This window comes from Vanessa cardui, chromosome 22, assembly GCF_905220365.1.
Source record: "Vanessa cardui chromosome 22, ilVanCard2.1, whole genome shotgun sequence".
NCBI classification, from domain to species: Eukaryota; Metazoa; Arthropoda; class Insecta; order Lepidoptera; family Nymphalidae; genus Vanessa; species Vanessa cardui.
In genome coordinates, this window is record NC_061144.1 from 9,507,556 (window position 1) to 9,528,066 (window position 20,511).

General features: G+C 31.7%; 1 protein-coding gene across 1 annotated transcript in view; it reads right to left on the reverse strand.

Annotated features, from left to right (window-relative positions):
- Positions 1–1,807: 1,807 nt before the first annotated feature.
- Positions 1,808–20,511, reverse strand: part of LOC124539228 — a 226,231-nt gene continuing 207,527 nt past the window's right edge. Inside the window, exons 28-36 of the mRNA XM_047116525.1 lie at positions 9,219–9,272; positions 7,047–7,148; positions 6,212–6,283; positions 5,733–5,829; positions 5,552–5,611; positions 4,875–4,999; positions 4,000–4,161; positions 3,023–3,160; positions 1,808–2,390 (exon numbers count right to left, since the gene is read on the reverse strand). Coding sequence (XP_046972481.1) covers positions 2,217–2,390; positions 3,023–3,160; positions 4,000–4,161; positions 4,875–4,999; positions 5,552–5,611; positions 5,733–5,829; positions 6,212–6,283; positions 7,047–7,148; positions 9,219–9,272 — 984 coding nt within the window. The 3' untranslated portion in view covers positions 1,808–2,216. The remainder of the gene's footprint in view (positions 2,391–3,022; positions 3,161–3,999; positions 4,162–4,874; positions 5,000–5,551; positions 5,612–5,732; positions 5,830–6,211; positions 6,284–7,046; positions 7,149–9,218; positions 9,273–20,511) is intronic.

A 20,511-nucleotide genomic window follows, 5' to 3' on the forward strand; every position in this document is an offset into this window, starting at 1 on the left:
ACAAATCATCAACAATAACTCTACTTTGGATTGATAATCGCCCTTTGATGGTTTCCAATATGGCGACCGGCCGCCATCTTGTAGTCGCAGTGTTTTAGAGTTCATTCTAATAGATTTTTTGTAGCGGAATGACAGTTTTCTTTTTATTTGAATGTATTGCATATTTAATTACTTGTATTACATTCAAAACCTATGAAAATTAACTTTAAGCATATGTAGCTCCTTTCATATTATAGTGGAATAAAAATAACTATATTTTTTAATGATAAAATGAATAAAATTTGTTTTTTTATTAACATGAGAAAATGCAATAAATATATTTTTCTAAATTAATTCTAATTTATATTAGGCTATATTGTTTAAAGGCTAACTAGCTTTCTATTAAAGGGCACAGTATTGGATGAATTATTTTATAGATTAAACGACCAAATACTATTCAGATAAGGGCAGACTAGAGGAGTTTAATAAATAAATTAACTAAATGTAACTGGCAAGTTATAAATTTATAAAAATATACATATTATTGCTGCTATTTTTTTTTCTTAAAAAATTAGTCAGCCAAGGTTAAGATACACAGAGCCTAAAGAATTAAAAAAAAAAAACTAAATTTATTGTAAAATATAATATTTAAATGAAAACTTTATTAATTATATAACTTAAGTAATATTTACGATATATTGTTTATGAATTTTAACTATCACATAAACACAATATGTATATTTTTAAATTTTAAATTCAAAACAAACTTGCCAGGTACATATAAAACCATTTCCTAAATAATAATTGAAATAACCTTTACAATTACTAAGAATTAAGGGTCATATCGGCCTATTATTAAATAAAATCATTAAAATAATTTCATTTCTAACAAACCAACAATACTGAATATCATTAATCTCTCTACATACAAGCTTATACGGAATAATGTCCGCCTAAAAACTATGTTGGTACTTTATCCTGACTAATTAAGATTAAAATTTATTTATAATTGGAAATTTTAGACTTCTATAATTATTATTCTTGAAATATCATCGATTATAATGCAAATAGTTCAAATTTTAAAACAATAGAAATGATTGTTAATAAAAATGAAATCTTTGGAATCATGTTCAAAATTTATTAATATTAATTTATGTTATTTATTCAAATATCTTATTGTCTAGTCACTTTACGTTTCGGAAACATGCTTCGAAGTAAATCGAATACTATATAAAATGTTAATTTAAGATCGGGCAGCAAAAATTGAAATTAATTTATTGAATATATTTCAGCGAGAAATGTTCTTTCATCGTACAAAATATCAATCATAAGATTACTAATGATGATATTATTGCAAAACGAATTAGAAAAATGATGCATGTTTTTACTAAAACAATTTCGATTTTAGAACAATATGACCTTTTTAACAAATTAATGACTTCATTGTGGCAATGACAACTGTATTTGTCTATAATTTTGAAATATTTAAATTTAAATTCGAAAACCAAGCATCACTATACAAAGAAAATAATGTCGTCTTCATATTTATAAAGGACAACTATGAAAGCTATGTTTAAGATTAAGATTTTTTGAGTTGATATTTTCTGCGACTGTCATATATTTTTGTTGACTGCACATTTTTCATTTACAGTGCTTAAGAACATTTTTCTAAACAAATTAAATGTCAATAATGGCTGCCCAATCATAAATTTCCATATTTAATATAACGCTTTTTAAAACGAAGTAAATAAAAAATATAATTACGCAATGTTTTAAATGTTTAATTTTTAAATAAAAAGAATTATCTAAAGAAGAAATTATTTGATTTAACAAACAGTTACTTTAATCTATCAAATGAAGCATTTAGGTTCATACATTATTAATAAAGTGACTTTGTTTTTATTATTAATAAGAAAGATATTTGATAATAATACAAAAACAAATGAAGCCTTCGAAGACTATTAACTTCGACACATGTTTACTGTTATGCAATCTTATATATGAAATTTTAAATCTAATTTGATTCTTATCACGTTACAATAAGAACGATATTCGTGTGACTGATAAATAAAATAAAATAATTAAAACTAAAACCTCCATAGAATTGATAGAAACTTCTTTATTACAGTATATCCTTAATCATTGCAATTTGATATCTATAATAATGCAATAAGCCCCAACTTCCTTCAACGTAGTCAACCCAAGAGCTATTTATTCCAAACTGCACCTTATCACAATTACCTAGGGACTATTTTGAATCGCTTAACTTTAATGGTGGTCTTGTTGTTACATAATTTTAATATGGCGGCTACGGCTATGGATTCGGCTGTGGATACATCTTTACCATCGACTGCTACTAAGAAGTCTCCTCTTTGCAGCTTACCGTCCACTTCAGCTGGAGATCCTGGGAGCTGGAATCAATGACAAGGGGAAGTGTTATTAAAAAAAGATTACTATATTTATACGACATTTATTGAATTACCTACTACGAGTAAACACAATTTACCATTCGTGTAATTGTAACTGGAACCTATTTTGGGACTTGTTTTATTTACCTCATGTCAACTATAACATAAAAAAACATGTATATATCTGTGATTTCAGAAGACCTATCTTTACACCTATTGGACATTTAAAAATATAAACAGAATTAGAATGAGGCACAAAAGCAAACTTTAAATTCAGTGATCTGGACGACTTTCAACTTGGCAATATTTTTTGAACTCTTATTTATTATTAAGCACATAATTATCTAGTATTAGTCTTCTGAGACAGTCTTGAAGTTATTTACTTTACTTAAAAACATAGTAGAAAATTACATTACACTCAATATTTTTGACGAACAATTTAATAAGTCATAACTAGGTTAGCTTCTAATACCGTCGATAATTTTGTTGATATATCATTCCCAATAACTATATACAAATAGTGTTTTTACCGCCAAAAATTATTACTATCTTTTTATTTTAAGCAAAGAAAAGTCTTCTGTTATATGTACGACTATAGTTACCATCTTGTATTGATTAATATGCTTTCGCCTTACCAATTCTCCTAAATAAACTCCAGTGCCCTCTAACGGAGCCACGCAGTTTAGGCCTAAAGGTCGACCAGATTTCTTGGTCAGCTCCACTTCCACCTCTTCAAACTGGTGGGGGTCGGGACGGTAAACTGTCATTTTCATCTGGAATTTAATGGAAAATATGATTTTAGATAACATAATATAATATCTCCTGAAAAATCTATGAGATTTTTTTAATGATATTAGTTGGCGGACGAGCATATGGGCCACCTGATGGTAAGTGGTCACTATCACCTATAGACAATTACGCTGTAAGAAATATTAACTATTCCTTACATCGTCAATGTGCCACCAACCTTGGGAACTAAGATGCTACATCCCTTGTGCCTGTAGTTACACTGGTTCACTCACCCTTCAAACCGGAACACAACAATTCTGCGTACTGTTGTTTAGCGGTAGAATATCTGATCTGATACTAAAATGCAAATATCGCTTTCTCTCGGAACTTCTGTTTTCAGTTAGTCAGTTAGAGATAACACTTTCATTAATGTTTAAGCTTGTATTTAGTGTTGTAGTGTGTTTAAGCTTGTATTTAGATATGAGTTTTAGATGAAATAAATTATATCTATATTAATATTATAAATGTGACAGTAACTGTGCCTGTCGTTCTTTTACGACCAAACAGTTGAACCGAATTCGATGAAATTTGGTATGAAGTTAACCTGAACTCCAAGGCAGGACATATAGAAGGTTATTTTTGCCTGACACATGACAAGCCAGACCCTAAAACGCGAGCAATGTTGGGCGACTACTAGTATGTAATCAATTCATAGAACGTAAACAACTATAATCATAACAAAGAAAAATCTGCAGATAAAAATATATTCTTCATCATAATTTGCTAGTTACAATAGGCATATATGCATCGCTAATAATGTAACCAAATGAAAGATATTAATCAACGTCATAACCGTCTCTCGATATTTCCTTAGTCACCTCACCTTAGGCACTTTAAGCTTGATCGACAAACAGATCCTCTCGTACGTCATATCTTTATTTATGGCGAGGCCGTTGCAGTCTCTGATCTGATCGCCTACTTTCAATCTGCCGTCCTTCGCTATCGCTCCATTCTTGTACACTTCCAATATAACAGCTGCTGGACCCTGGAATTAATATAATATTAAATGATAACCATAACACTCCATTGATATCTTAAACCATAGAGTGATGTCCATATGAGATTGTCCATACTTGGCATAATTAAAAAAAGGTAATATCGTCTTCGATATATTAAGGTCTCATGTAGACAGCCATCTTCTTAGAGGAGATCATCGAAATAAATATTAACTTTTTTAATATCAGTATTTTTCTTCTAAAAATGCAAAATCTAAATATAAAATATATTCTCAATTTACGTATGCCCGAATAAGTACTTTTGAATCGCTTCAAATCAAATAATGCCTTCAATTTAATGTTAAATTTTTAGTATGCACGGATTCCACATATAGACACTATAGCAGCTATACTATTAAGTTTTGTACTTATGTAAATAAGTATACATAATATAATATGGAATGCATAAGAACAACCCTAATTAACAAAAAACATTGTGTTTTTTTATACACATTTTGCTACTTCCATTAGGAAGTAGCAAAATGTGAAACCTGATAGTAAATTGACATGACTCTTAATAAAATGGCCTGTAAGAAATTTCCTTTCACCAACCTTGGTAATTAGCTTACCCCGCAAACTAAAATACAACATTAAGAAATATTGCTATTGCTATGGTACCAATCCAGATGAATTTGCACAAAGCCCCATCAAAAAGTATGCCTTAGTTACACTTACGTACGTTAAAGATATTGATTGGACTTACATTAATAAGAGTATCACTTCCTCCGAGTAAGGCTATACCGAGGACTTCGTTGTTAGTATTGATTTCTATCACTGTATCTTGATTTGTTTTTATTGGCGCTGTCGCTGGATCTGCTGGCGGTTCCGCTGTAAACGAAATGTTAATATGTAGAATAAAACCTTCTTTGATCAAAGCTTTAGTTAGTAACACAGTCGTGACTATTGAGAGTAGGGCTTCGATTGTTGGTGCCACTTTTTTAAATTAAAAATAGGTAGGCAGACTGCCAGATGAGACAGCATTTTTTTTATAAATATGAGACAACATCACATACATTACTCTGATCCCAATGTAAGTAGCTGAAGCACTTGTGTTATGGAAATCAGAAGTAACGACGGTACCACAAACACCCAGACCCAAGATAACATAGAAAACTAATATTAATCTACATCGACTCGGCCGGGAATCGAACCCGGGACCTCAGAGTGGCGTACTCATGAAAACCGGTGTACACACCACTCGACCATGGAGGTCGTCAAAAAGCATTTGGTAAGAGTATGTCTATAGACATTAGCATAGATGGAAATACTAATCATCGAAATAATTCCCCATCAGTTTACATCGTTAGTGATACACTACGCTGTTTACATCTGTCATTTATATGCTGATACTAAATTGTTTAGATTTCCTGTGATACATACGTTTGGCAGGTGAAGGCGCTGGCTTTGGTGTTGTCGGGCGAGATGGATCCGTTTTATTACCTGAAAAGCATATTAAACTATATTTGAAAAAAGAATAAAAAAACGAACCAGTTCTATATTTAACGATCAATATGAAATATTGTATGAACATAATGTGTCTAAAAAATGGTACCTGACGCACCTGACGCCGACTCATCAGTCTTATCAGGGTCTTTCATATTTGGACTACATACTGTCAATATAACTACACCTTCGGTTTGTTTCAATTTGGCTGCTGCCTGTAAAAATTCAACAACATTTATTTAAACACACACACCTCGGTAATAAATACATACACGAAAATACGCACACAAACGAGATATTCTTTTATATGTGTATGTCAAATATTTGTAATATGGTTCACAAGCATTTAAATGTGTGAGTGGAAACACAATTTGATGATTTATGTAATTTATATTGATATTGCTTGACTTCCATTTATCATTTAATAAAAATTTTATATGCATTTCAAATTATTATGTACGTTATATAAACGACACATTTGATAATAGCACTATTTCAATAAAGTACAACCGTGTTGCTTCAACGCATCTTCTAACACGTATTTTTTCTTGTAAGTGAAAAAAAAATTGTAACAATATGGCATAGCATGTTACTTACGGCATCATAACTGCAACTAAGAAGGGAATCTCTATTCACAGCAAGAATCATGTCTCCAATATTCAAGCCAGCCTGAAAACAAACGAGATTTATTCTTTATAATTAAAATGTTTCTTAGTCATGACCAAGTATTAAGAGAATAGTTCATCATGCTTATCATCTCGATTAGTATGTATATAACTGCTGTAGATAAATTTGTTAATTTTTGATATCTACATTAAATGCGAGAAATATCGTTATTCCAAGACAAAAGGAAGAGTTTTAACAATTGTTAGAGTCCAAAAAGTCAAAAATTGAAGGAGAACGCAGATCAACTTAGTTGGTGGTAGGGTTTTGTGGAAGCCCGTCTGGGTAGGTACCACCCACTCATCAGTTATTCTACCGCCAAATAACGATACTCAGTGTTGTTGTGTTCCGGTTTGAAGGGTGAGTGAGCCAGTGTAACTACAGGCACAAGGGACATAACATCTTAGTTCCCAAGGTTGGTGGCACATTGACGATGTAAGGATTAGTTAACATTTCTTACAACGTCATTGTCTATGGGTGATGGTGACCACTTACCATCAGGTGGCCCATATTCTCATCCGCCAACCTATACCACAAAAAAATCAAGCACAAGACCAATGAAATGGCACTCGCTTGTACCCAACATGACTGGTACATCACAATGCCCACTTAAAACAACCTTCATCCTCTTTTCTGCCGGCGACACGGGATCGCTTTCGCATGCTACCGTGATGTTATCATACCATCTTGCTTGTTAATTGGTAAAGTGAAACCATTAGTAGAAGTGAGCTATGTGTTTAATTCATTTCAGTGTAATTTTATTTCTTACCTGTTCTGCAGCGCTACCTTCTTGGAGGTCGGAAACGAAGATACCACGACCGGCTTCTGTGTGTCTTCCTTCTATTATCATTATGCCCAACCCAGAAGGACCCTGAAAATCAGAATGCAATAAAACGATTAACAATAATAAAACGATTAATAATAAATATGAGACAACATCACATACATTACTCTGATCCCAATGTAAGTAGCTGAAGCACTTGTGTTATGGAAATCAGAAGTAACGACGGTACCACAAACACCCAGACCCAAGACAACATAGAAAACTTATGGTAATCTACATCGACTCGGCCGGGAATCGAACCCGGGACCTCAGAGTGGCCTACCAATGAAAACCGGTGTACACACCCCTCAACCATGGAGGTCGTCGAATGCAATAAATTAATAAAAGAAAATAAACCAGGTTCACAATTAAGTAAAATCTGTTCAAGGTATTTTGAATTAACATTTTTAGTTCAGGATATTAAAATGTATAGGATTACCAAGTCTAAGCTAAATATATAAGTAATATTCGAGGTCGATTATTTTCACTTACTGATAACAAATATGATAAACTGACCTTATGCTTATCATTTATAATCGGAAGGTCAGATGGCAATGATTGAACTGAGATGAGAGAATACGAAAGATAACAATGAAAAAAGGCTTATAAACATCGATAATCCTCTAGTTCCTAGTGGGAGTTCTAAACTACGTAGTTTAATATGGTCATCATCGTTTACATCATCATTATCAAACGTAATAAAATAAAAAATTGTCAAATAAAACTCCAGAAAATAAAAAGTGTCGATGAATTTTTTGGTTGTTATTCTGAAAACTATTTGTATGAACATTTTTGCTAACGTAACATTATAATAGACTATTTGGCTGCTTTTTAAAATATAGTACGCAAGCAAGGTTAACAAGCAAGTGACTTCATCATAAGCCCGGCCAATCAGGAGCGTTTTGTGTCACTTGACAAACGTTTTAAAAAAAACCTTTTTTATTACAGATTTTTGAATAAATTAAGTATTATTTTCAACTTTCGTTAATAAATAGTCAGTTTTAAACTCATAATATATACTGATTACAATAATTTACACTTTTATCGCATTGTCAAATGGCCTATTAAGTACGTATGTACGTATGTATTATATGTATATATAAATCAAATTATTTCCAGTTGTTAATACTTCGAGACTGACAATTGTTCTCAGCAGAAGACATTATTTATAAGGTTGTGTGTCACCTACAAAAGAAATCCAACTCGAGATTTATTATGCGTAATGCTGAAAAGGTCAACGACTTTACCATGGCTGAGTGAATCAGTGTAACTACACAAGGGACGTAACATCTTCGTTCCCAAGGTTCTTGGCAGATAATGATGAGAGGTATAAGCGTTGGATCAACTTATTATTATGTCAACCAAATTTATATATTTTTAAAAATAGAACTACATACATATGTTAGGTTGGAGGGAAAGTTCTGTCGTATTTTAAATAAGCAGGATATTTTTCTTGTAAATAAAAAAAAAAACTGACTGGTGATTCATTGGGATTTGTACCTGGAGATGGCTACAAGTTGTAATAAATAACGAGACATACATAATTGATTGATATTAAATACATATTTTTATAAATGAATGAATGAAGGAATTATATATTTTCTTTAAAATACGACAGAACTTTCCCTTCAACATATTATTAATTCGCAATGTGTATTTTTATGTTATCAACTGGCTCTCTAAAGGTTATCGATTAGAAGATAAATTTATCGTATCTATATCTATCTGAATATGAGCGTTTATGACTATGTGAAGAGAAAATCTATAACGCTATAAATATTATTCGAATATTTGATTTTTTTAAATATATTATTCGTAAATTTTGAACTTGTTCTTAATTAATAGAAATTCACTGCGACGTTCTTAGCCATTAACAGAATTCCTTTTTTGAATATTATTATTTCCATTTTTATTATTATTTGTATACTTTAAATGATTTTCTTTGCAATGCAAAAATGTTTCCAATGGATTCAGGCCTAAATCGTTCCCATGTATATTATATACTTGTATTATTTTACGTCGATACATGAGGAGGTCAATGAACTGTAAACTTAAAGTTCACAAAAAAGACTTATGAATTTGCGTATTGTTGTTTTTTTTTTAAAATAGCTTCATTACCTTTTTTATAGTGATGTCTCGTACGCCTTTGTAGCCAGCGAATCGGTCGTCCGCCTGAAAATGAAATTAAATAATATTAATATGATGATGATATTGATGTCATGATTAATTTCAACCAGTTTAGCCATTCTCAAAGGATTAGTCCAAGTGACCTTCATTCATAATCCAATTGAACGGGAATTGTAACACGACTGGGAAAAATTCATGAGCTTAACAAATTGTATGTGTATGGTACAGAGGTGTACACATTTTCAATTTCCAATCACAGGGTTGCTGCCGAGAATTATTTGACGGAAAACCCAAATAACTTCAATCTATCCGACTCCCAAGCTTACAAACCCCACTTGGGATATGCGGCCTTACAAGCTAGATACTTAACTAACGAGGCAGTCAAGGATTATTTTACTTAACAAAGCATTTATATAAAACCTCATTAATCATTTCGAACATCACAGTAAGCCTGCTCGTGACAAAGATCACTGAAATGTGCTCGAAATATCGTATTACATTATCTCTCTATACAGATATGGATTTGCTTAAAATAGTTTGAATATTTAAAAAGATAATTACTATTAATAGATAATAGAGTTATCTGAACAAATTCGAATGACCGAAATGAAAATCGTTCAGGACAAAATTTAACAAATTCGAATAATCTAAATGAAAATCGTTCAGAACAAAATTTCATTCGCTAGTTCTTTTCAAAATCAAAATCAAAATAAACTTTATTCAAGTAGGCTTTTATAAGCACTTTTGAATCGTCATTTATCAATTATGTGAAGCTAATGCGTAATGTAGTAGGTCAAAGGAACCCGTTAAATATTAAGCGCTGTATTGCGCTGGAAATAAAAAGATTATAACCGCCTTACATTTAATGAGGCGATGATAGTGAGAGGAGTCCGTAAAAACAATCGTATCTTAATCATAAAATGTTTGAAATCGAATTGTATATACGTTCATTTAAAATAGCTAAATTATTATATTCCTTGGTTCTTTTTACATCATTTGGATTTGAAATTAATGGTGGAATTTTTTTTTAATTAAAAGTACGACACCCCTTTTTGTCTCCACTGGTGCCGGATTTTTTTTTGTGGTATAGGCTGGTGGACGAGCATATAGGCCACCTGATGCTAAGTGATCATCACCATCACCCATAGACAATGAATCTGTAAGAAATATTAACTATTCCTTACATCGTCAATGTGCCACCAACCTTGGGAACTAAAATGTTATGTCCCATGTGCCTGCACAAAGCCCTACCTCCAAGTAAAGTAAGACAAAGTAGACAAAGAAAGACAAATAGACATAAGTAACAAGCGGTTGTTTTAATGTTACAAACAGACACTTGGACAACAATTTGATTACACTTACAGATAATTAAGATGAATAAATTTTAACAAATTATTAACGTTTTACGAAATGACTTTGTTTCATAGTTTAATGATAGTTATATCTCATAAATACAGAAACTATTATACAAAGAGTTGATAATTCTCGATAAATATGAGACGGCCATTTAATACTAATACTACTTAATGCCTTCTTATATTTAACCATCTACGGTGAAGTTAAAGTAAGCGTTATTATTTAAACAATAGAATATCGTATAATTTTTAAAACTAAGAAGTCATTAGCTTTGTCTTATAACTCGAACCGTTCATTTGGATGTATGATGTGGCAGATGCGGCATATATGGCATATGTGGCATGTGGCTATATACACACAACACTAGCCGTGTCTGCGACTGCGTATGCTTTTAAATATAATAAAAAAAAATATTTTATGTAGTGTAAATTACTCCTTATTGCATCTATCTACCAGTGAAAGTCACGTCAAATCAGCACGGTGGTTTTAGAGATTAGCCGGAACAAACAGATAGATAGACAGACAAACATTGAAAATAATGTTATATGTACATATGTATTTAGTAAATAGTGGTTATTTTAATATTACAAACGGACACGCCAATTTTATTATACGTATAGAGAATGACTTGCATATTACGAAGCAAAAAAATCAACGAGTTTTGTATGAAATTAATTGTATTCATAAAAAATCTATAATTTATGCGACGGTATTATTGTTTCGTGATTAGTTTTGAATATATTTTTAAAGTGTTATTTAGTATTTTATTATGTAGTAGCGACCCGCCCTAGCTTTGCACGGGTGCAATGATATGACATCACAGTAGAAACTTCTAAAATTATCAGTGTTTCTTTTCTAAATTGACCACATTATATATCTGCTTCTGAGATGGCCCAGTGGTTAGAACGCGTGCATCTTAACCGATGATTGCGGGTTCGAATCCAGGCAAGCACCACTATATAGATATGTGCTTAATTTGTGTTTAGAATTCATCTCGTGCTCGACGGCGAAGGGAAACATCGTGAGGAAACCTGCATGTGTCTAATTTCATCGAAAATCTGTCACGTGTTCATTCTACCAACCCGCATTGGAACAGCGTGGTGGAATATGTTCCAAACCCTCTCCTTAAGGGGAGAGGAGGCCTTTGGCCCAGCAGTGGGAATTTACAGGCTGTTGTGGTTGCTGCTTTTGAGATAGCCCAATGGTTAGAACGCGTGCATCTTAACCGATGATTGCGGGTTCAAATCCAAACAAGCACCACTATATACATATGAGCTTAATTTGTGTTTATAATTCATCTCGTGCTCGGTGGTGAAGGAAAACATCGTGAGGAAACCTGAATGTGTCTAATTTCATCGAAATTCTGCCACATATGCATTCCACCAACCCGCATTGCAACAGCGTGGTGGGAATATGTTCCAAACGCTCTTCTTAATGGAAGAGGTGGCCTTATTCCAACAGTGGGAAATTTACAGGCTGTTACTTTACTTATATATTACATAAAAACTTTCTTCGAATTACTCTATCTATTATAAACCGTTGCGTAGTTTCAAAGATTTAAGCATACATAGAGATATAGGGACAGAGAAAGCGACTTTGTTTTATACTACGTAGTGATAGTCATGAATAGGACCAACGTAAAGTTGATAAATTCTAGTTTTGATGTAATTTAATATCGCATACTCGAACTATATGAAAAGGAATTACTCTCGTAATTGAACTTAATAACTCAGAACCTTGTCTAATTAAATCAAATATTTCATTTTGTATTTCTTTAGTGACCTCAAGAGCCTCATAGAACTTTAGGTAAATGAGTAACGAATTTCAGGATCAAGTATCGTAAAATAGTTTGGAATTATCAGAACAGCTTTAAAGGATAAAATTCTATGCAAATTTGTTCTGAAACAATATTTTAAACAATTAACAGCTTTCGTCGGCCGCGATAAGAGATAAGAGCATGGTTAGTTACGCTGTGATATCACAAGGTCAATTGTGGGATCCGATACATAGTACATTTATGGAGAAAATAATTTACTACTTAATATAATGTTCATATGAGCTGAGATGGCCCAGTGGTTAGAACGCGTGCATCTTGACCGATGATTTCGGGTTCAAACCCACAATATATATGTGCTTAATTTGTGTTCATAATTCATCTCGTGCTCGGCGGTGAAGGAAAACATCGTGAGGAAACCTGCATGTGTCTAATTTCATCGAAATTCTGCCACATGTACATTCCACCAACCCCTCCAAACCTCCGGAGGAATAAGTTCCAAACCCTCTCCTTAATGGAAGAGGAGGCCTTATCCCAGCAGTGGGAAATTTAGGCTGCTACTTTACTTTTATAATGTTCATATATAGCCCTGCTAATATTTTGATGTACTCATATATTCATGTACTGTATAATTTATTAGTAATCACAATAAAGTATGAAATATAATATATTGTATGAGTAACTTTTTTTATAAGATAATTATATAAATAAGTATAATTTCTTAATAATATCAAAGTCAAAGTCAAAAACCTTTATTCAAAATGGAAGTGTTTACACTTGCTTATTGATTGTCGAAAATCTACCACCGGTTCAGAATAAAATACCTCAGACCTGAGAAGAACCGGCGAAAGAAACTCAGCAGGATCCATTTTTTTTATAATATCAATGTACAATATACAATAACAAACATATTTTTGTTATTTGAAAGAGCTTGGAGGCGATCATCTCATTCCCAACGTGTGCAGTCAACTAGAAAGTCATTAGTGCTGTAATATCCTTAAGCGAACAAACGCTCTTTAACGATTCTTTTGAATTTTATAATTGAATATTGTTTAACATTTTGAATATATATAGAGTGACAACAATCAATAGCATAACAACCTCCATGGTCGAGTGGTGTGTACACCGGTTTTCATGGGTACGCCACTCTGAGGTCCCGGGTTCGATTCCTGGCCGAGTCGATATAGATTACCATTAGTTTTCTATATTGTCTTGGGTCTGGGTGTTTGTGGTACCGTCGTTACTTCTGATTTCCATAACACAAGTGCTTCAGCTACTTACATTGGGATCAGAGTAATGTATGTGATGTTGTCTCATATTTAATTTAATTTAATTAATTTAATATAGAGTGACAACAACATTGTTCATAATATCGTTCAATATGGATTTTTTTTTGTAATATAACAACCGGTGATTTAAAAAAAATAAAATAACGCAAATCATGGACATACGAGTTATTTAAAACAGCAAAAAAAAAATTGAACAATTAATTTATCTTGTATGTATTTAATTATGCTAGAGTATTTTTAGTAAAAAAAATAATAATAGCAACATCAATCGAAATATTTATACCAAATCCGACTGAGAACAGATTTTTCACGTGCCTACTTTGTGTACTGTGTGTCCTCGATTGCGAAATTATCACGTGTATCATTTTTTTCTAATCCGTAACTTGTATTGTACATGTGTAAAGTTAAAGAGATATCTCATTTACATAAAGAGTTTTTACTGAATTTGTGAGTTTCATTATACAAATACTCATTATCTTGAGAGCCGAGATGTGCCACTTATTAGAACGCGTGCATCTTAACATCATAACCGATGATTGCGGGTTCAAACCCAGGCAAGCACTACTGATTATTCATGTGCTTAACTTGTGTATATAATACATCTCGTGCCCGGTGGTGAAGGAAAAAATTGTAAAGAAACTTTCATGTGTCTAATTTCATAGAAATTCTGCCACATGTGTATTCCACCAAACCGCATGTGAACAGCGGGGTAGAATATGTTCCTAATACCTTTCCCTCAAAAATAGAGGAGGCCTTAACCCAACTGTTAGAAATTTACAGGCGGTTTTTATTGCTGTTATTATTTATTTATCCTTAATATATTGAATCCAATGTACTCATAATGCCTTTTTAAATTCATTTGTAAACTATTCACTACGAATTGCACTAAAATATTTTCCATGCTCAAATGTATATTTATTTATATGGTGACCATTTGAATGCCATAAAAAGTGAAGTGCTGCATCATGTTTGGTGAAAAATGGTAACTGACAATAAAGTTAATACCATAAAAACCTTCATGAAAAGCCATATATATTTCTGCGTTATGTTTAATGATCATTCGTCAAACAGTGCTGAAATCTCAAATATATGTATATAAAGACACACGTCTAATTTTATATATCAGTCACTATATATGGCAGCATAGAATAATATACCTACTTTTCAAGTTAGTACAATAATGTTCTATGTAATTTAGGTCTATAAAATATATCAGCATAAAGTTTACTCTTGTTACGTTAATAATCTCAATTTAAAACGTTTGATTATTTATATGCAGATAGATTCACCAACCTGACAATAGGTGGAAATAAATATAAGCCATACGTTGGTCGTTAATTACACGCACACATTAAAAGTTGCGACATATTTGGCGAGTGTCGAGCGCAGCTATCACGCACACCAAGATAATAAAGTGGTTCGTTTGTTTTACTTCCCTTTGCAGTGCGACAATAACTAGATATAAATATAAGTAACCTAAGATTTAAACATATGAAATTGCGAAGCGCATCTATTTAAATACATAATCAAATTATACTTTATTAAAGAAGGCTTTTACAAGCACCTTTGAATGGTCATTTAACCACGATATTAAGTGAAGCTACCACTGATTCAGAATGTATATATAATATACATTCTGAATCAGTGGTAGCGAGATGAACCGGCAAGCAACATTACTTACTCTTTTTCAACGTTTAAAAAAACAAAGTCATGATATTTAAATACAGTTATATATGTACGTCATATATCCTGCTTGGCAGTCAGCAAGTATTAACTTCACAGTATTTTATCATCTTTATAATTTTGTAAAACTTAAAACATTCTTCAAAACCATTGCATTTTTTATATAGGATTTTAAATTAACATAGTTATTTTTATTATTAAAGTTATTAATTTCGGGATATTTACCATGTTTTTTATTTTTGTTCGGTGGAGCTCGATATTTCGACATTGTTCACGAGACTCGTGAACAAGACATTCGTAGACAATGGTAAAAACATGGTAAATATCCCGAAATTAATAACTTTAATTGCATTTTTTGGTATAAATTTTATTCATATTGGTTTAAAAGTTATTCTTTCAGCTAGGCATTAAAAGACCTCATTTATTAGTACCGATGTTGTTATTTTAAATATATTCGAATATAAATAATGCCGCACGTGCTGTTGGCTCTATTTGAACAACTGTTACATCTGCCAGTGATGGTTGAAACGTTGAAACAATTCTGACAGTTTCAATTGAAGTTTCCTGCTTGAATGCGCTACAAAGTCTGATGCTCGAGTGTATTGTTTTGAAAGGTACTCCGTTTTAAAAAGCAATAAATTATTTTATATTGTTCCAGCGATCCGCCCAGGCTTCACACGGGTGCAATACTGTTACTAAATATACTACAGAATTTCTTTTTTTACGACATCACATTACCTGATAAAATTATCAGTGTTTCCTTACTATATTATCCACGTATTATGTACAAAAACCTTCCTATCAAATCACTCTATCTTAAAGATTTAAGCATGCATAGGGATATAGGGACAGAGAAAGCGACTTTGTTCTATACTATGCAGTGATAGTGAAGGTATTATAAGAGCAATACATATATACACAACATATAGACTATGGCTAATGAATACGTAAACTTCTAGGTACCTTAATTTTATGTTTAATATCAAGATCAAAAAATGTTGATCATGAGTATCGCTCTAAAACAAACGATTATTGTCTCGGTGTGTGTGACTACTACGCTTGACACTATCAAAACGTCATACTACTTTACTAGTGTGCGTGTACACAGTTTTTTCGCCACTATTTTTTACCAAGTTTCCATCTTTGTCGTAACTAGACATAAATAATCAAAGATACATTCACTCTTAAACTTCATAAAATTTGATAATAAAGATACACAACCAATACAAAGATCATCGCTCTTTACCACTTCCTAAAATTTTGCGTTATATGATTAGAATACGTCAAAATTGGCGCCATTTCTTTGCATTTCTTTTCAAATGTTTTCACAGCAGGCACGGGTATTGTTTTATTCAGCCAAATCAAATCGCCAGTATTATTTTTAAATTAATAAATATAAACGATCCACGTGCCACTGCGACATAATTATTTATTTATTACGCTTGTTGTAACATTTGAATAAATATTATCTTTGTCTACCGTCTGCCGAAAAACTATTTTTAGTAAATTAAATTCTGTTGAGAATAACAAAATATAATGTTAACATTTCTGCATACGATTAAGATTCTGTCTTTATTATAATATTACCTTATAATATAAATTATGGGATAACTATACTCGTATAACAACAACAGCCTGTAAATTCCCACTGCTGGGCTAAAGGCCTCCTCTCCCTTTGAGAAGAAGGTTTGGAACATATTAAGGCACGCTGTTCCAATGCGGGTTGGTGGAATACACATGTGGCAGAATTTCTATGAAATTTGTCACATGCAGGTTTCCTCACGATGTTTTCGTTCACCGCTGAGCACGAGATTAATTATAAAGACAAATTAAGCACATGAATCAGCGGTTGAACATGAAACCCGCAATCATCGGTTAAGATGCACGCGTTCTAACCACTGGGCCATCTCGACTCATATTTCGTGCTGATAGTCGTATACCACATACTAAATATAATTCCATTAGAAAACTAATACGAATTCCGAGTCACGTGGCAATACGAAACGGTATAAATTACCTAAAACGTCGGAGAGTTGTCCCACTTTACATGGATTTTGATAAAAAATTTGACCTTAAAAATGTATTAGCATTAAATTAACATTTGTAACTGTATTTATTACGATAACTGTGATAAAACTGCTATTCGAATATAAATTTAAATATTTTTCGTATGACATTTGATAAATATAAAAATAGCTTAATCTGTAATCTATACTAAATACGAAATCATTCTGTTTTTCTTTAGCGTATTACCGGATTTCCGCATGATTTGTACGTTTAGAAACAAATCATATTTGTAATTAATAAATAAATATGAGACAACATCACATACATTACTCTGATCCCAATGTAAGTAGCTAAAGCACTTGTGTTATGGAAAATCTGAAGTAACGACGGTACCACAAACACCCACTCAAGACAACGTAGAAAACTAATGATAATCTACATCGACTCGGAAATCGAACTCAGGACCTCGAAGTGGGGTACCCATGGAAACCGGTGTACATACCACTCAACCACGGAGGTCGTCAATCAAAGACAAAAAAATTATTTAAAAAAAAAATTCAGATTAAAAAAAAAACACATACAAGCCACGATCTTAAAAGTGCAAAATGATCTTTACTATCGTAAAAAGATCGGGGTCCTGTCTACATACATTTTCACGACTTTGCCTAAACCTATTCGTTTGGCGATAAAAAATTTACGACAATAGATACGAGAAGCAATTAGTTTTTTTTAGTTCCTTTTTTATATTTATATCTTACTCAGAGTAATAAGATAAATCAATTAATTATTTATCGACTTATTTAAACACAATGTTGTCGTATAAAACAAGATAAAACTAATAAAACTTCCCTATCAACTAACTTTGTTTAACGATTCGTATAAGCTGTTAAATGTTGCGATCAAAATAATAATAAAATTTTGATCAATATATTTACAGATTATATAGAAAATAGTTTTGATTGAGTTATGATGGAATTAAAAATATTTACCCTCAGTTAATTTTCAAGATTACAAAAATCTTTTATTGTTTAAATCGAAAATCTGCTCTTCTATTTCCATTAAGCCCCTTTATTTAACTGAATTTCTTAATGTGTATGAGGCATTTATTTTCCTTAACTGATTGAACTGATTTTTAAAAAGGCTGTTAATTAAAAAATATTTTTTTCAAGTACATCAAAAACTATGATTTGCAAAATTTAATATATGTAGTTCATGTATTGATACAGCAATTCGTAGATATAAATGAAATTATGGTAATTTCAATAAACAAACTAAAATTATGGGTGAAAGAATAATACGGTACACCCGTATTATTCTTTCGCCCATAATTTTAGTTTTATCACAAGAACTTATCCTTTTTTATTATTATTCATATTAATTTAAAATTATGATAAATTGTTTACAAAATTGGAAATAAGTTAGAAGACAATTCATTACATTTTGAAATGCCTGTAATTTATTTTTATATAATATGGCTGTCATTCAAACGAGCTACTTGATGGTCAGTAGTTACAACCAGTCACAGACGTTGGCAGTGTTAAAAATTGTAATAATACATCGCCAATATCATGCCATGTCATGTAATGTCATCAACCTTCAAACCGAAACACAAATAAGCATTTCAGTTTGGTGGTACCTATATATAATACTTACGAATAAGTACCATCGCAGGCTTAACCCTACGCATTTCAGTTTGGCGGTATAATACGAGTGAATACCATCACCCCCCTACCACCAAGTAAAGGGATAATTTTAGAAAGTATTTATACTTATAAAATTAAAACCTTACCTTTCTCTTTTTGAAGGATAATGTACGCCGCCATATTGTTCTTAGAAAGGCTGTCGGTTTGTAATAGTTATCCGTTTCGCGCCTGCGCACTTCGTTCATTACAGTCATTACTAAATCATTTTTGATTGCACTTTACACGTCACTCTCTCTTTGTGTTACAACACTAATATAATATACTTATAAGTCTTGCAATTTCGGGTATTAACATTATTTTCAATCTAAGTACCATCAGCATCAACTACTCAACATAATATAATATATGATATATCTGTAAATATTTAATAATGGTAACTTATTAAAAAGTGTATGAAAATTTTATATGCAGTTACTAGTCTATGTATAAAGCAAATAAACTTTGTTTGTATATTACATTTAGCATAACGATAGTGAATTGGAATTAATTTAAAATCTTTCAGAGGCAAGGAAGTCTAATCACTGTAATATACCAAATTACGAGCAACTGAGAATTATTTGTCAGTCTTCAGTATATTTCATTTGGAATGTTAAATAAAAATTTTAACAAAAAAAACCGACTTCAAACAAAACTCTATTTTAAAACAAATACATATGCACTAAAAAGTGATATAAATAATTGCGTATTCAACATATATTTTACAGTCCTCCTAAGGTAAATGAGATTAAAAATATCAGACTACTTAGAAGTCGTTTTGAGATTATATAACGTAGTTATAGTTAATGTTATATTTGTCAGTCAAGAAAAATCATCAAAATCGGTCCCCCCAGTGAAAAGTTTTGAGGTAACAAACATATATCTAAAAATACAGTCGAATTGATAACTTCCTCATTTTTGAAGTCGGTTGAAAATCAAAAATGATCAAACTTTTTATACTAACTAACCAGAAGATGAAGTCCATCACTAAAAAGGTTTTAATGTACAATATTATTATAGACTGTTCATTTTGATATATAATTTTTAAATTTAGAATATTGACGTAAATAGCGTGTAATTTTCTTATGTGTTGATCGATGAAGACTAACGTACTATCCATACATGCGTCATGTTAAATCTTATATAATAATAATTCTTACAATAAGCATTTTCATACGAATAGATTATTGTTAAATACGCCTTCAGCTAGCCGCAGATAAAGGAATGTTTACACGGCTCGAATTACAATACACATCTACGTAACCTTTACATTATTTTACAATACGCAGATCTAACAATACACTGCTACTGCATAATAACTTCAGTTATAGAACAAGTACAGTGTGTCGCAAAAAAAAAACTAACGAGAAAGATAAAGATAGATCAGCTCAGATTGTCCAAATGCTGTAAAGATATTCTTTAATAATAGCTTAGAACCATATCGATCATATCACCTTTATAACTAAGTTATACTCAAACTCAAATAACTTTATTCA